The sequence below is a fragment of the Aplysia californica genome, unplaced genomic scaffold, assembly GCF_000002075.1.
Source record: "Aplysia californica isolate F4 #8 unplaced genomic scaffold, AplCal3.0 scaffold00326, whole genome shotgun sequence".
NCBI classification, from domain to species: domain Eukaryota; kingdom Metazoa; phylum Mollusca; class Gastropoda; order Aplysiida; family Aplysiidae; genus Aplysia; species Aplysia californica.
The window spans coordinates 688,591-702,315 of record NW_004797596.1 but is presented as its reverse complement, the minus strand read 5'-3'; the positions used below and the strand labels follow the sequence as shown (position 1 = coordinate 702,315).

The 13,725-nt window shown below is 41.1% G+C and overlaps 1 protein-coding gene across 1 annotated transcript in view; it reads left to right on the top strand.

Moving 5' to 3' along the window:
- Window positions 1–7,324, top strand: part of LOC101845861 — a gene marked incomplete at its 3' end in the record, with an annotated part of 11,761 nt that extends 4,437 nt beyond the window's left edge. Inside the window, 3 exon segments of the mRNA XM_013084897.2 lie at window positions 1,245–1,331; window positions 4,979–5,404; window positions 7,209–7,324. Coding sequence (XP_012940351.2) covers window positions 1,245–1,331; window positions 4,979–5,404; window positions 7,209–7,324 — 629 coding nt within the window.
- Window positions 7,325–13,725: the final 6,401 nt, after the last annotated feature.

Here is a 13,725-nt window from a genome sequence, read left to right as displayed (position 1 = left end):
GAAAATATTAGGTGTGTCCCGCGCGCTCATATGACCTTATGCAGTTGCGAGCGCCGTAAAACACTTTACAAAAACAAACAAAACACCCGTGATCTCGGGGGTCCCGTTGCACGTTAAAGATCCCTTGGTGGTCAAAAATAGATAAGAGTAGGCTTCGGCTTCCACGCGTGCAAAATTCAAAATTTCCTACCAACTGAAAATATCGAGTGTGTCCCGCGAGTTCATAATATTATGACCTTATGCAGTTGCCAGCGCTGTAAAACACTTCACATAATGTTTTTTTAAAAGTGTCGACCAGCAATGGGATGGTTGTGAAATTGATCTTCACTGGTTTAATATTGTATATTTATGAATGTATATCTTGTGTGTGTTTATGTATGTATTTATAATTGAGGGGCTCGATACTCACGGGACAACATTTTTACCAAGAGACAAACTGAAACAATTTTTGTCACAGGCAGTAGGTATGAGAAAAAAGATTCATGTTCAACTGTTGACACTCTCGATTACGTAAGCTGTTGCCATGGAAACGGCGGCCATTTTGAAAATTGGATAGACAGTGTTTTTTTCTCCACCATTTCTACAGTTTTTTACTTTAAAAAATTCTTTAACTGGCAAAATGTCACAAATAAATAGGTGCTTGGAGCTGGTTATCTTGATTTTAGATACTATTCTTACAAAGTATCGAAAACTGTTCTTAAAGTTTGGGATATTGAATTTGATCTTTACAAAATATTTTTGGCATGAAAAAAAAAGTAAAAACAATTCTAAAGCCAGACGTAAAAGAACTAACCAGACCACTACAAGTACCAACTATTATTCTAACTACATGCCAAATTTCAAGTCCCTGTGCAAGAAAAAAATTTTAAATGGTGGAGAAAAAAAAAACGGCATATGCAAACAAATAGTGGTGAAAAAATGTGTTTTGAGAAAAACAAAGTTAAACATCGAAAATGTTAGTATACAACGTAAAACCCAGTAAAATGTAATTCTGTTACTGTTACTCACTCAGTGACTTGTGTCAATAAAATCTAGACTGAATTAGGGGTGAGAAAATACCAAAGGTAAAAAGTGCTGAGAGAGTGAAAATCAGTCCTTGAGGCCCCAGACCAGACCCGCAAGCTCCCTTATGTATTCATGTGTGTATGTCTGCCATTCATTGTAACCGAAACTGCCCTTTTGGGATCAATGAAAATGTAATTCATTTTTTATTTTTTATTTTTTCTCCTTCTCTCCATCCCAAGACTATCGCAGTCTTCTGTTTCCTGGGGAGCGTAATTACGTTCATCATGCTGGGAACGACTTTCCAAAACAGCAACACCATCGTTCAGGTATGTCCAGTCGTCTGCGCATGCGCGAGCTGATTGTTATCTTGTGCCTTAGACTGATTTTGTGGGTGGTTGGAGGGCACCACTGGTAGGTCCTACTTCTTAACATTCTCTCTGATATTTCTGTCTGTCTGTCTCACTTTTTCCTAGCACTCAATGACTATTATTGCGTCAATGTACTTCTCTTTATTCCAACAATCGAAAACAAAACAAACAAACAAGATTGGTTTTATAGATGATGTCCTTGACTGTGCATGTGGGTGGTCGGCAGGTGCTCTGGTGTGATTTGCTCCTCCTTCCCTATCAAACTTCTCTCGTCCTTATCTCTCCTCCCTCCTTCTTTCTATTTAATAAACAACTACCGTTTTTTTTTATATCTCCTTCTTTGTGTTTGTTTCTCTCTTGTAACACCTCTAATCTTCGGCAATTATATGACCGAATCGTGTAGCAAGTGTTGCAAAACTTGCAGGGGGGGGGGGGGGGGCTCTCGTGGCCTAGAGGTTAAGGTGTTGGCCTCTCATTCAAAGGTCCCGGGTTCGAATCCGGGTAGCGAACAAAAATTTTTCTTCTCTAAATTTGTCTCCTTTCACCTCCTTTCCTACTCTCTAGCAATGTTCTGTCGTCTGCTTTCGTCTCCTCTTTCTGCCCCCCACCCGTTCACCTCCTTTGCCCCCTCCTCTGGGCTCCTGATTCTTTCTGCAGCCTTTCTACTGCTACTCATTTTCTTCTTCTTACTGCTGTCTTTCAGCCACACCCCTGATCTTCTGGTAGGAAAGATCTACACCTAGCCTTCTCGGACAAGGGCGAAAAAATCTCGGAGGGCCTGTGTGCAAGTTGCGCACGTTAAAGATTCCTTGGTGGTCTAAAATCGATAAGAGTAGGCTTCGGCCGCCACCCGGGCAAAATTCAAAATTTCCTACCAACTGAAAATATTACGTGTGTCCTGCGCGCTCATATGACCTATGCAGTTGCGAGCGCCGTAAAACACTTTACAAAAACAAAACAAAAACTTGCAGTAAAATACGATGAACGAACTGATGTACTCTGACGTTATTCCAGTTAGCCATAGAGGGAACCATTTATTAACTCCCCTTGGATCCAAATAAAGAGCGTGGGTGGTTAGAGGGTTTCAATGGTAGGCCCTACTTCTTTACTTTCTCCTGTGTTGTTTCTCACTGTCTGTCTGTCTATCTGTCTGTCTGTCTGTCTGTCTGTCTGTCTGTCTGTCTGTCTGTCTGTCTGTCTATCTGTCTGTCTGTCTGTATGTTTGCCTGTGTGACCTTTTCCCAGCACTAAATGACCATTGTTGTGTCCATGTGCTTCTCTTTACTCAAACAAACAAACAAACAAACAAACGTGGGTGGTTGGCGGGTGCTCTGGTGGGGTTTGCTCCTTCTTTCCTATCAAACATAACATCTATTGCCCTGATCTCCCGTTCTCTTTGTGTTTGTTACTCTCTTGTAACGCCTCTCATCTAATGACGTTTTTCCTTCTATTTACGGCCCATGGTGCACGCCGAAGTCACAAAGTTGTTCTTGAGAACGAGGACTGGTGGCTATGACAGTGCCTAGTCGAGAATAAAAACTTTCATACCAACTGCAGTATAGTTACTGAACACACCGTGCTACAAATAAGAGAGAGAGAGAGAGAGAGAGAGAGAGAGAGAGAGAGAGAGAGAGAGAGAGAGAGAGAGAGAGAGAGAGAGGGAGATAGATAGAGAGAGAGAGAGAGAGAGAGAGAGAGAGAGAGAGAATCTTTACGGAGCGCCCTGCGAGATGAATAAAGATTGTCATTGTCATTGTCATTGTTAATGGCTGAACGCAAAAAGTGACTATGTCCACTTTTGGTCGAAACGAAATTGAGTAATCGATATGGGTAGTGAGATTTTAAGGGGTTTTTTTTTTTACCTCTGTAACTACAAAGATCGTTTATAGCAAGATAGTTCACTCGGCCTAAAAAGTGTCCACGGAAGTCCGCGCATTGGTTCAGGTGGCACAGCAGTCATTGTTTTGAAGTTCTCTTTCTTTTCTCTAGAAGATGAATAGGAATAGGACAGTTTGTTAGTTTCGCTTTTATTGTTTTTCCAACAAGTAGGGTAACTTTGTTTACACAGTCTGCACTTTTTCGAAGAGGGCGCCATCTGATTTTGAGGGCAATTTTTTTTAAATTGAACTATCTTGTTATGTGCGATCTTTGGTAACTATCTACGAGGTAACTTACCTTGGTATCGAGACTTTTACTATGCTACACAAATTTCAATATCGTCAAAATTTCAAACTCGTTTTTCTCTAAACTGTTAAAAGTGGATATAGCCACTTCGTATGCTCAGCCGTTGATAATGTGTGAGGTTTAGTGGTGAAATCAACCGCTCGTCAAAATAATGAAAACGGAGAAACCGGCATTTTTTCTCGTTTAGGGCAATTTTTGTTCAATTGAATTTTTTCCCCTCTTTTATTGCCCAACACCTCTTAAGCTCATTTATCAATCTACATATATCTATATTTGAAATGTGTGTATTTTAACTTATTAACTTTGATCAAAAACACATATATCAATGTGTAGCTTTAAGGACTGTCAAGCTTTAGTGACCATTTTATCGTTCATTTTACCCCTGACACCAAACATACCCTACCCCCTTAAATTGCAAATATCCCGACGTCTATTTAAGACAGATTAGTGTGTGTGTGTGTGGGGGTGGGGGGTGGGGGGGGGGGGCGGGGTGAAAATCAAAAGCAAAGTAAATTTAATGAACCGGCGCTAAGATGATACCAATAACTCCATATTCCCAAAATTTGACGAGCGCCTGATTCCACACCGTTGTGGCTCAAATACATTCGAGAAAGCTTGACTTTTGTGATGAGCCAAGTTTTTAACGTCACATTTCCAAAAGCTAGGCAGTGAGCAGATCGAGTTATGTTCATGTTGTGTTTGCTATTGTTGCTGTTGTTGTTGTTTGGTTTTGTTTTTTGTTTGTTTGTTTGTTTTTTGTGTGTTTTTCGGGGGGGGGGGGGGTGTAAGTGTTTTATGGCGCTCGCAACTGCGTAAGGTCCTATGAGCGCGCGGGATACATTTAACATTGTCAGTTTGTAGGTAATTTTGAATTTTGCCCGGGTGGCTGCCGAAGCCTACTCTTATCGGTTTTTGAACACCAAGGGATCTTTCAAGTCGTCATGCGTAACTTGCACACGGGTCCTCCGAGATTTTTCGCCCTTGTCGTTGTTTTTTCAACCAGAAGATCAGGGATGTGGCTGAAAGACAGCAGTTTGAAAAGCTATTGAGTAGGGTAGAAAGGCTGCAGAAAGAGTTATGAGTCCAAAAAAGGGGGCGAAGGAGGTGGGGGGCTGAGGGCAGAAAGAGGAGACGAAAGCAGACGACAGAACATTTGTAGAGAGCAGGAAAAGAGGTGAAAGGAGACAATTTTAGAGAAGAAAATTTTTCCGTCGCTACCCGGATTCGAACCCGGGACCTTTGAATGAATGGCGAACACCTAAACCTCTAGGCCTCGGGATCCTGGTTGGTGTTGTTGTTGTTGTTGTTGTTGTTGTTGCTGTTGTTGCAGCTGCTGCTGTTGTTGTAGCTGCTGCTGCAAGTTGACAATTCATCTTTCCAACTAACTGAATGTTTACCACTGTACCCCACTTCATCCACAGAAACTGATGCTTCGCTTAAACACACTGTCCAACCAGTCCTTAGGAACAGCATCGGCCTACAAAATAACAGAACTGGTTCCTAAAAACCAGCTCTCCATCAACACCATGAACCTCTTAACCGATTCTCTCAGTATCAAACTCAAAGACGCTGAAACCACAAAGAACCACCCGGTGTCTTTCAAGAGCTGCAACGAGCTAAAAATAGCCAACTACAACGACACTTGCAAGCCAGACAGTAAAAAATGCCTGCAGACTGCACTTCCTGTGTCATTGACGGACCGAATAAAAAGTCTGAGTGTTCTAGACCACATGCCGGTGCCCGAAAACTACAGAGACATAATGCAACAGATGCGAGATAAAGTGAATGGCAACCATGACGTCATCATTATCAGTGGAATTTCATCCAATCACTATTTGGAATCTCAGGTGGAGTGGATTTTTAAAATCTTTATGATAGCAGGCGAATAGCGGATGCTGTGGTGTGGTTTGTTCCTTCTTTCCAATCAAATATCTATCGTCCTGATCTCTCCTCCCTTTTTTGTTTTGTGCATGTTACTCCCTTGTACCACTTCTAATCCTCGGTACTTATATGACCTAATTGTGTTGCAAGTGCCGTGAAACCCTCACTGAAACTAAACAAAAATACAGCATTTATTTTCGTATAATTATGTCACTTCCCTGTCTTTGATTGCACAACTTATTCTTTCTTTTTATTTTCCCCTCTTTTTTTTCTCAGAACAATGTAACTTTTTCTGTTATTCTTCTTTCTCTTTCTTTACCTCACCACATAACCCATGTTCCTTTCCTGTTACTTTATTTGTTTCCCATTTTCTCTTCCTTACCCCTTCATCTATTCATGTATCTTCACCCCTCCCCCCCCCCCCCCCCCCCGATTGTTTTATCTCTGTTTGTTTTTGTTTAGTATAGGGTTTTACGGCGCTCGCAACTGCATAAGGTCATATGAGCGCGCGGGACACACCTAACTTTTTCGTTGGTAGGAAATTTTGAATTTTGCCTACTCTTATCGATTTTAGACCACCAAGGGATCTTTAACGTGCGCAACTTGCACATGGGCCCTCCGAGATTTTTCGCCCTTGTCCGAGAAGGCTAGGTGTAGATCTTTCCTACCAGAAGATCAGGGGTGTGGCAGAAAGACAGCAGTTAGGAGGAGCCAAGGAGTAGCAGTAGAAAGGCTGCAGAAAGAGTCAGGAGCCCAGAGGAGGAGGCAAAGGAGGTGAGGGGGTGGGGGCAGAAAGTGGAAATGAAAGCAGACAACAGAACATTGTTAGAGATCAGGAAAGGAGGTGAAAGGAGACAATTTTAGAGAAGAAAAATTTTTTGTCGCTACCTGGAATCGAACCCGGGACCTTTGAATGAGAGGCCAACACCTTAACCTCTAGGCCACGAGAGCCCCCTGTTTTATCTCTGGGGATTACGACGAGAATTAACTCGTTTTGTCGGCCCACCGCACATTAAGGGCTGGTGGGGCACCTAGAAATCGTGTCTTGGGGTCAAATTTTGCAAATTGGGTTTATTACATATCATAGTACCTGGACATTTCCTGAACAATATCCAGAAACGTATGTAAGCCTTGCTACACCCTAAAGTTGTGTTTTGATGTCAGGTTTTTCTTCGAAAGCACATGTTTTCTAGCCTTTTCTTACCTGTATCGGCTGTTTTCTCACAATTCTATTTTTTCACGCATTATCCCATTTTTCTGCTCTGTTTATGGTTCAATTTCAATGTAACTTTCACAGGATATCAACAACACCTAGTTCTAAATTTTGGCTTGTTGAATTTTTTATTAATGGGGTAGTTTTTGATTTATGGGCTTAGTAAGCATGAATTTTCCATTTTTTTCGCTTTTTTTTAAACATACCAATTGTAAGTGTCATAAAATAAAAACTAAAGCATATATTAAAAATTCAACAAGCCAAATGTAAGAACTACATATTTACTGTTGGCATGCCAAATTAGAAGTAAATCGGTTCATAAATAAAGGAATAAAATGGGATAGAAAAAGGTATACAAAATCCAATATGGCCGCCGTTTCCATAGCAACCAATTCACAATGTACTTTTTGAACTACTGATTTAAAATCCCCAATAACACACGATGTCCCACATCAAATATGGGCACTCTAGGCCCTGTAATAGCCAAAATAGACCTCAGGTGCCTTAATGTCCTTCCTCCTTCTGTTTCCTGAGTATTCTTGTTTTTTCTCTTTCAGGCCATGTTAAAAAACTTTCACGAGAAAGTGTTCCCTGTGCTTCCTAACTTTGTTATGGTTGTGTATGACCTGGGGCTCACAAAACAGGAACGGAAGCAGTTGGAGAACCATTGTAGGTGGGTCAGACTGCTCTATGGGGCACAAACAGGTTAGTTAGTTATAAAGTGGTGCTCAAAACAAACTTGAAAATGAAATCATTCAATCATCGTGTTACGGCCTTGCACTACCAACTCATACAGCATACCAGTTTAAAGCTCAATAAAATCTGCATCATGTGACACACTAATATTTCATATATGTTAAGAGGCACGAGAGATTTGGTCACTCAAAATTAACCTGAAAAAATCAGGCTTGGCAAAATTGTGCGAAATCAAAGAAACGCAAAACTGTGTTCGCGCATCAAACATTGGTGGAATGGACCTGTGTTGAATTTCAAATAAATCGAGAATATTATTGTCTCTACAATGAACAGCATTTTCTGATGATATTTTCAAACAGATTTGAAAACAGAGAGAGTCTGCCACATTTGGGATAAAATGTCAAATAATTAATTATGTCCAAAAAGTAGTAGAGATGATGCTCAAACGGTTCGTGCCCTACAAAAAACTAAAGGCTCTTGATCTTAAGCAAAATAACAATGAGCACATTTAACATTAAGTCCAAATTTTGAGTGGTATTTGTGATTTCTTGGTTTGCCGCTCTGATGGAAACTACATGTATTGCAAAAAGAATAATTGTTAATTAAAAAGACAAAATGCTCCAGTCATTGAATATGCAATGTATGTCCATTCTATTAATATTAATGCTCCTCAAATACACACTCCAAGAAGATTTTAAGTTTCTTTATTTTTTCACGATTTTATCAAGCCTGGTTTTAAAGGTCGGTGTTGAAAGACCATATCTCGATAGTGTCTTAATATAGAGGAAATATTAATATGCCAGATGATGCTGAATTTATTCAGCTTTAAACTGATGTGCTGCATGAGTGGGTAGTGGAAGGCTTAACAAAGTGATTGGGCGATTTACGTTTTCACGTTTCTTTGAGACGCCACTGTATTTAGAGTTCGTGTCAGTGATGTCCCCCACGTAAACAAACGGGGGCTGCTTGTGCCCACCCTGGAACTCCGAACCTCAAGGGTAAGACATGCACAGTTCAACAGACGGGTGAGTATTTTTTGAGACTCACGTGAAGGCGTCTCGGTGTCATCTACAAGCTTGCACAGAATATGGGGGCAGGGTGGTGTTTAATGTATTACAGCTCGTAGGGAGCGGAGGGGTGACTCAGATTGTTCATGAGGACATTTATATTATAGACACTGTAACAACACTGTGAAATCGTTAATAACATATGCCAAATTCATGTATTATAACGGAAAAATGAATGAATGTACCACCTCTAAAGCGTTATTTTGTATAACAAATCAGTTGTCTGGTAAGAAAGATCCGGCCAGCAACAAGTTTTCCACGAATGTACCTAAAAGTGACATTCCTGATGTTATTGGTAAATATTTTAGAGACAAGATATCCACGATTAGGAAAAAAAATTGACATGACTGCCCATAAACTACCATGTTTTGAAACACTCTCGGGGGTAATCTTTAATGAATTTGTACGTGTAACACAAGAAGATGTAAGATCAATCATAATGTCATCACCCCATAAAACATGTAGTCTTGTTCCCGTTCCAACAACACACTGCTCATCACACATCCTGATAGTGTCATTGGATTTATAACTTCCATCATTAATGAGTCTCTTCAGTCTGGAGTAGTACCATCACTCTTTAAGCATGCTTTAGTTATTCCCCTTCTCAAAAAATCAAATCTTTCCCCCGAGGAGCTCAAGAATTTCAGACCTGTCTCCAACCCTCCCTTTTCATCAAAAATAAAGGAGAAAGTTGTTTTGGTTCAATTGAAGAATCATTTAAAAGAAAACAATTTATATGAATTATAACAATCTGCCTATCGGCAATTTCATAACACAGAAACTGTGAGCTATTGAAAATATATTTTTGTTTTTGTAAGTGTTTTACGGCGCTCGCAACTGCATAAGGTCATATGAGCGCGCGGGACACACCTAATATTTTCAGTTGGTAGGAAATTTTGAATTTTGCCCGGGTGGCGGCCGAAGCCTACTCTTATCGATTTTAGACCACCAAGGGATCCCAAGTTACACGTGCGCAACTTGCACATGGGCCCTCCGAGATTTTTTCGCCCTTGTCCGAGAAGGCTAGGTGTAGATCTTTCCTACCAGAAGATCAGGGGGGTGGCTGAAAGACAGCAGTAAGAAAGAAACCAAGGAGTAGCAGTAGACAGGCTGCAGAAAGAATCAGGAGCCCAGAGGAAGGGGCAAAGGAGGTGAGGGGGTGGGGGCAGAAAGAGGAAACGAAAACAGACGACAGAACATTGCTAGAGAGCAGGAAATGAGGTGAAAGGAGACAAATTTAGAGAAGAATTTTTTTCAGTCGCTACCCAGATTCGAACCCGGGACATTTTAAATGAGAGGCCAACACCTAAACCTCTAGGCCACGAGAGCCCCAATTGAAAATATATAACGACCTCTTGTGTGAGGCGGATGAGAACAAAATATCAATTCTTTATCTTCTTGCTGCCTTTGACACTATAGATCACACTATTCTTATTGAACGATTGTTCAACACGTTTGCCCTGTCTGGCAGGGTTCCTGACTGGTTCAGGTCCTACCTGATTGGCCGTACACAATCTGTGGTTGTACACGACTCTCTTTCGTCATTTTTTTTACACTAGGCTTTGGAGTGCCTCAAGGTTCAGTATTGGATCCAATCTTGTATACGTTATATACGCAGCCGCTTGGAGCTGTGATCAGAGAGCGCAATATGAATTATCACATGTACGCTGACGACACACAGTTATATAAATCTGTTCCACCATCAGATGTTTAAAAAACCCTGCTTACTACCATGGGTCTGTGCATTGATGTCATAAAAAAGTGGATGATTGATAATTAACTCCAGCTTAATGAAAATAGAACTGAAATTCTTTTATGTAACCCAAAGAAAAGCCATATCCTCGTAGACATTGATCATATCTGTACTGAAAATGAAAAACTGTATTTTACTGATATAGAAAGAAAATCTGGGAGTGTATTTTGATTCAAAATTGTCAATGGAACATCATATCAATTATTTATGTACCATTTTATTTTGTGAATTACGTATAATTGGTCATATCTCTATGTTTTTGAATGAACACTCGTTGAAAACGCTCGTGTCATCTTTCTTGTTTTCACGCATCGATTATTGCAATGCTTTACTAGCTAACTTACCAAATACCACTCTTCACAAGTTACAACGTTTCCAAAATCATGCTGGTAGGCTTGTACTAAAGAAAAAGAAGAGGGATCACATTACTCCCCTAACCCTTAAGACATGCAACATCTGAGTCTTATTATTATTATTATTATTATTATTATTATTATTATTATTATTATTATTATTATTATTATTATTATTATTATTATTATTATTATTATTATTATTATTATTGTAAATCGACATCCATTTTGACAAGACACGACACAGCCAGATAAGCAGATCTCTAGACGCACAACGAAAAGCTACACAGGCCTCGTCTCTTCGAAATCACACTCTACTGACACAGTAAAGCCGAGATATCTAGATCTAGATTCTGGATCTAAGAAAAAAATTAAAATTAATTACACCACAACACAGCTGGGAATTCATGAAGCATAATATTTTGGGGGAAAAAACTCTAATTTTCTTAAATATTGCTTAAAATGCAATTCTGCTCGGTGTCCACCCTATTTTGATGATGTTGATTTCAAAAATGTAATTAGTTTTTGTCTACCGTGAAGCACCAGCTCTGAAATGACCATTTAAAATTGTCCCCAGTCCAGTCGGGTAACGTTACAAAAACCGCTGAACCCGAGTTGGCGACGGCGAGACGGCATTGAGAGTTCGCAACCTCGGTGCTTTCTTGTCGTACCTCCATTTTTAATAACAGTGAAAACAGTTCATAACAAAATGTGAGTTAAAGAAGAAGTCTCATTTTCCCTGTTAAAAAATGGAAATACGGCAAGTAAGCACTGCGGTGGTGAGTTGACAGCGTGACGCCCTTCCCTGTTTTTCGGCGTAATAAGAATGTAGTTTGGATTCCGATAAAGCCGACAACTCCGATCCGAGTTTAAAGCCGCCTGCAGTCGGCCAGCTCTATGTGGGGCAAGTTGGAAATCATTAGGGAATTTTTATACCTATCGGCGCTTACTGAGTCAGTCTCCGAAATCGGCGTTCTCTATGTTTTCGCCCTATGGCATGATCGCGCCGATCGCCCAACTCGTTCGCCTGAAACTGAAAACAAACACGTTTGTATCGCCAGACTCGGATCGCCTCAAAAACAAACGTGTTTGTTTTCAGTGTCAGGCGATCGAGTCAGGAGATCGGCCCGATCCAGCCATAGTGGGCACCCCCGTAGGCGACATAGTTCGACGATTGACCTGATCGACCGATCCCAGCCGTAGTGAGCCCCCCAACCACTTGACCACCGACGCCACTGCTCTCGCCGTGTCGTACCAGTGTCCGATTTCAGAATCCCAAAGGCAGCGTTCTATTATGAGCTGTCCTCAGGGAAAGGAAGTGTCAAGTGGGAGCACCAAAAAGAAGAGAACACCCCCCCTTCAACCGCCCCCCCCAAACGTTACAACATTTTGAAATCCTCTCTAAAGTACTTCAACATAAAACCTAGCTCTTTGGGAATTTTCTTTTCTTATTTAAAAAAAATAAATTTCTTTGTGTGTGTGTGTGGGGGGGGGGGGGGGTGTTCAATTTTCTTTCTTGGGTGTTCAAGTTTCCTTTCTTTTTTCTTAGTGTGTGTGTGGGGGTGGGGGGGGGGATCAATGCCTTTCATGTACGTTTAAAAACATTCACAGTGGGCAGCAGGTCGTAATAATAAAGCTTCACGGATTAAATAATGCTGAAGTCAAGAGAGAAGCTCGCTAGCTACGTACACCCATGAATGGAAAAGGAGCTTTTATCCTTCTTTATTTTTTGTTAGTGTTTTACGGCGCTGGCAACTACATAATGTCGTATAAGCGCGCGGGACACATTAAACATTTTTAGTTGGTAGGACATTTTGAATTTGCCCGGGTGCGGCCGAAGCCTACTCTTATCGATTTTAGACCACCAAAGGATCTTTAACGTGCGAAGCGTGCACACGGGACCTCAGAGATTTTTCGCCCTTGTAAGAGAAGGCTAGGTGTAGATCTTTCCTACCAGGAGATCAGGAGTCTGGATGAAAGACAGCAGTAAAAAGGAGCCAAGGAATAGCAATAGAAAGGCTTGCAGAAAGAGTCAGGAGCCCAGAGGAGGGGGCAAAGGAGGTGAGGCGGTGGGGGCAGAAAGTGCGCACGAAAACAGACAACCGAACATTGCTAGAGAGCAGGAAAAGAGGTGAAAGGAGACAATTTTAGAGAAGAAAAATTTTCGGTCGCTACCCGGATTCGAACCCAAGACCTTTGCATCAGACCGAACACTTTAACCATGAGAACCCTTTAAATGGAGCTTTTGTTTGTTTTTGTAGAGGTTTTACGGCGCTCGCAACTGCATCAGGACATATGGGCGCCAAAATGGAGCTTTAAAATGCTCAAAGTGTGACAAACACTTCTGTGCAAGAATTGGTCTTATTTGGGGCTCTCGTGGCTTAGAGGTTAAGGTGTTGGCCTCTCATTTAAAAGGTCCCGGGTTCGAATCAGAGTAGCGACCGAAAAATGTTCTTCTCTAAATGTGTCTCCTTTCACCTCATTTCCTGCTCTCTAGCTATGTTCTGTCGTCTGCTTTCGTCTCCTCTTTCTGCCCCCACCCCCTCACCTCCTTGCCCCTTCCTCTGGGCTCCTGATGCTTTCTGCAGCCTTTCTACTGCTGCTCCTTCGCTGTTTCTTACTGCTGTCTTTCAGCCATACCCCTGATCTTCTGGTAGGAAAGATCTACACCTAGCCTTCTCGGACAAGGGCGAAAAAATCTCAGAGGGCCCGTGTGCAAGTTGCGCACGTTAAAGATCCCTTGGTGGTCAAAAATCGATAAGAGTAGGCTTCGGCAGCCACCCGGGCAAAATTCAAAATTACCTACAAACTGACAATGTTAAATGTATCCCCGCGCTCATATGACCTTATGCAGTTGCGAGCGCCGTAAAACAATTTACAAAAACAAACAATATTGGTCATAGTGGAAGCCACGAATCATCTCAACCCATATTTCTTCTGTTTTGCTTATAATATATTCCTTTTCCTATCTGAAGAAGCTTGGTCATCGTCACATACTGACGAACGAACTAGATTATCATTATTATTGTTTTTATTGTCATCGTTGTTGTTATTATTATTGACATTATCCTCCTCATCATCATCATCTCTTCTTCATCATCATCATCATCATCATTATTATTTATTATTTCAGCAATAAATTAAACACGCCCACATGAACACACACACACACACACACACACACACACACACACACACACATGCT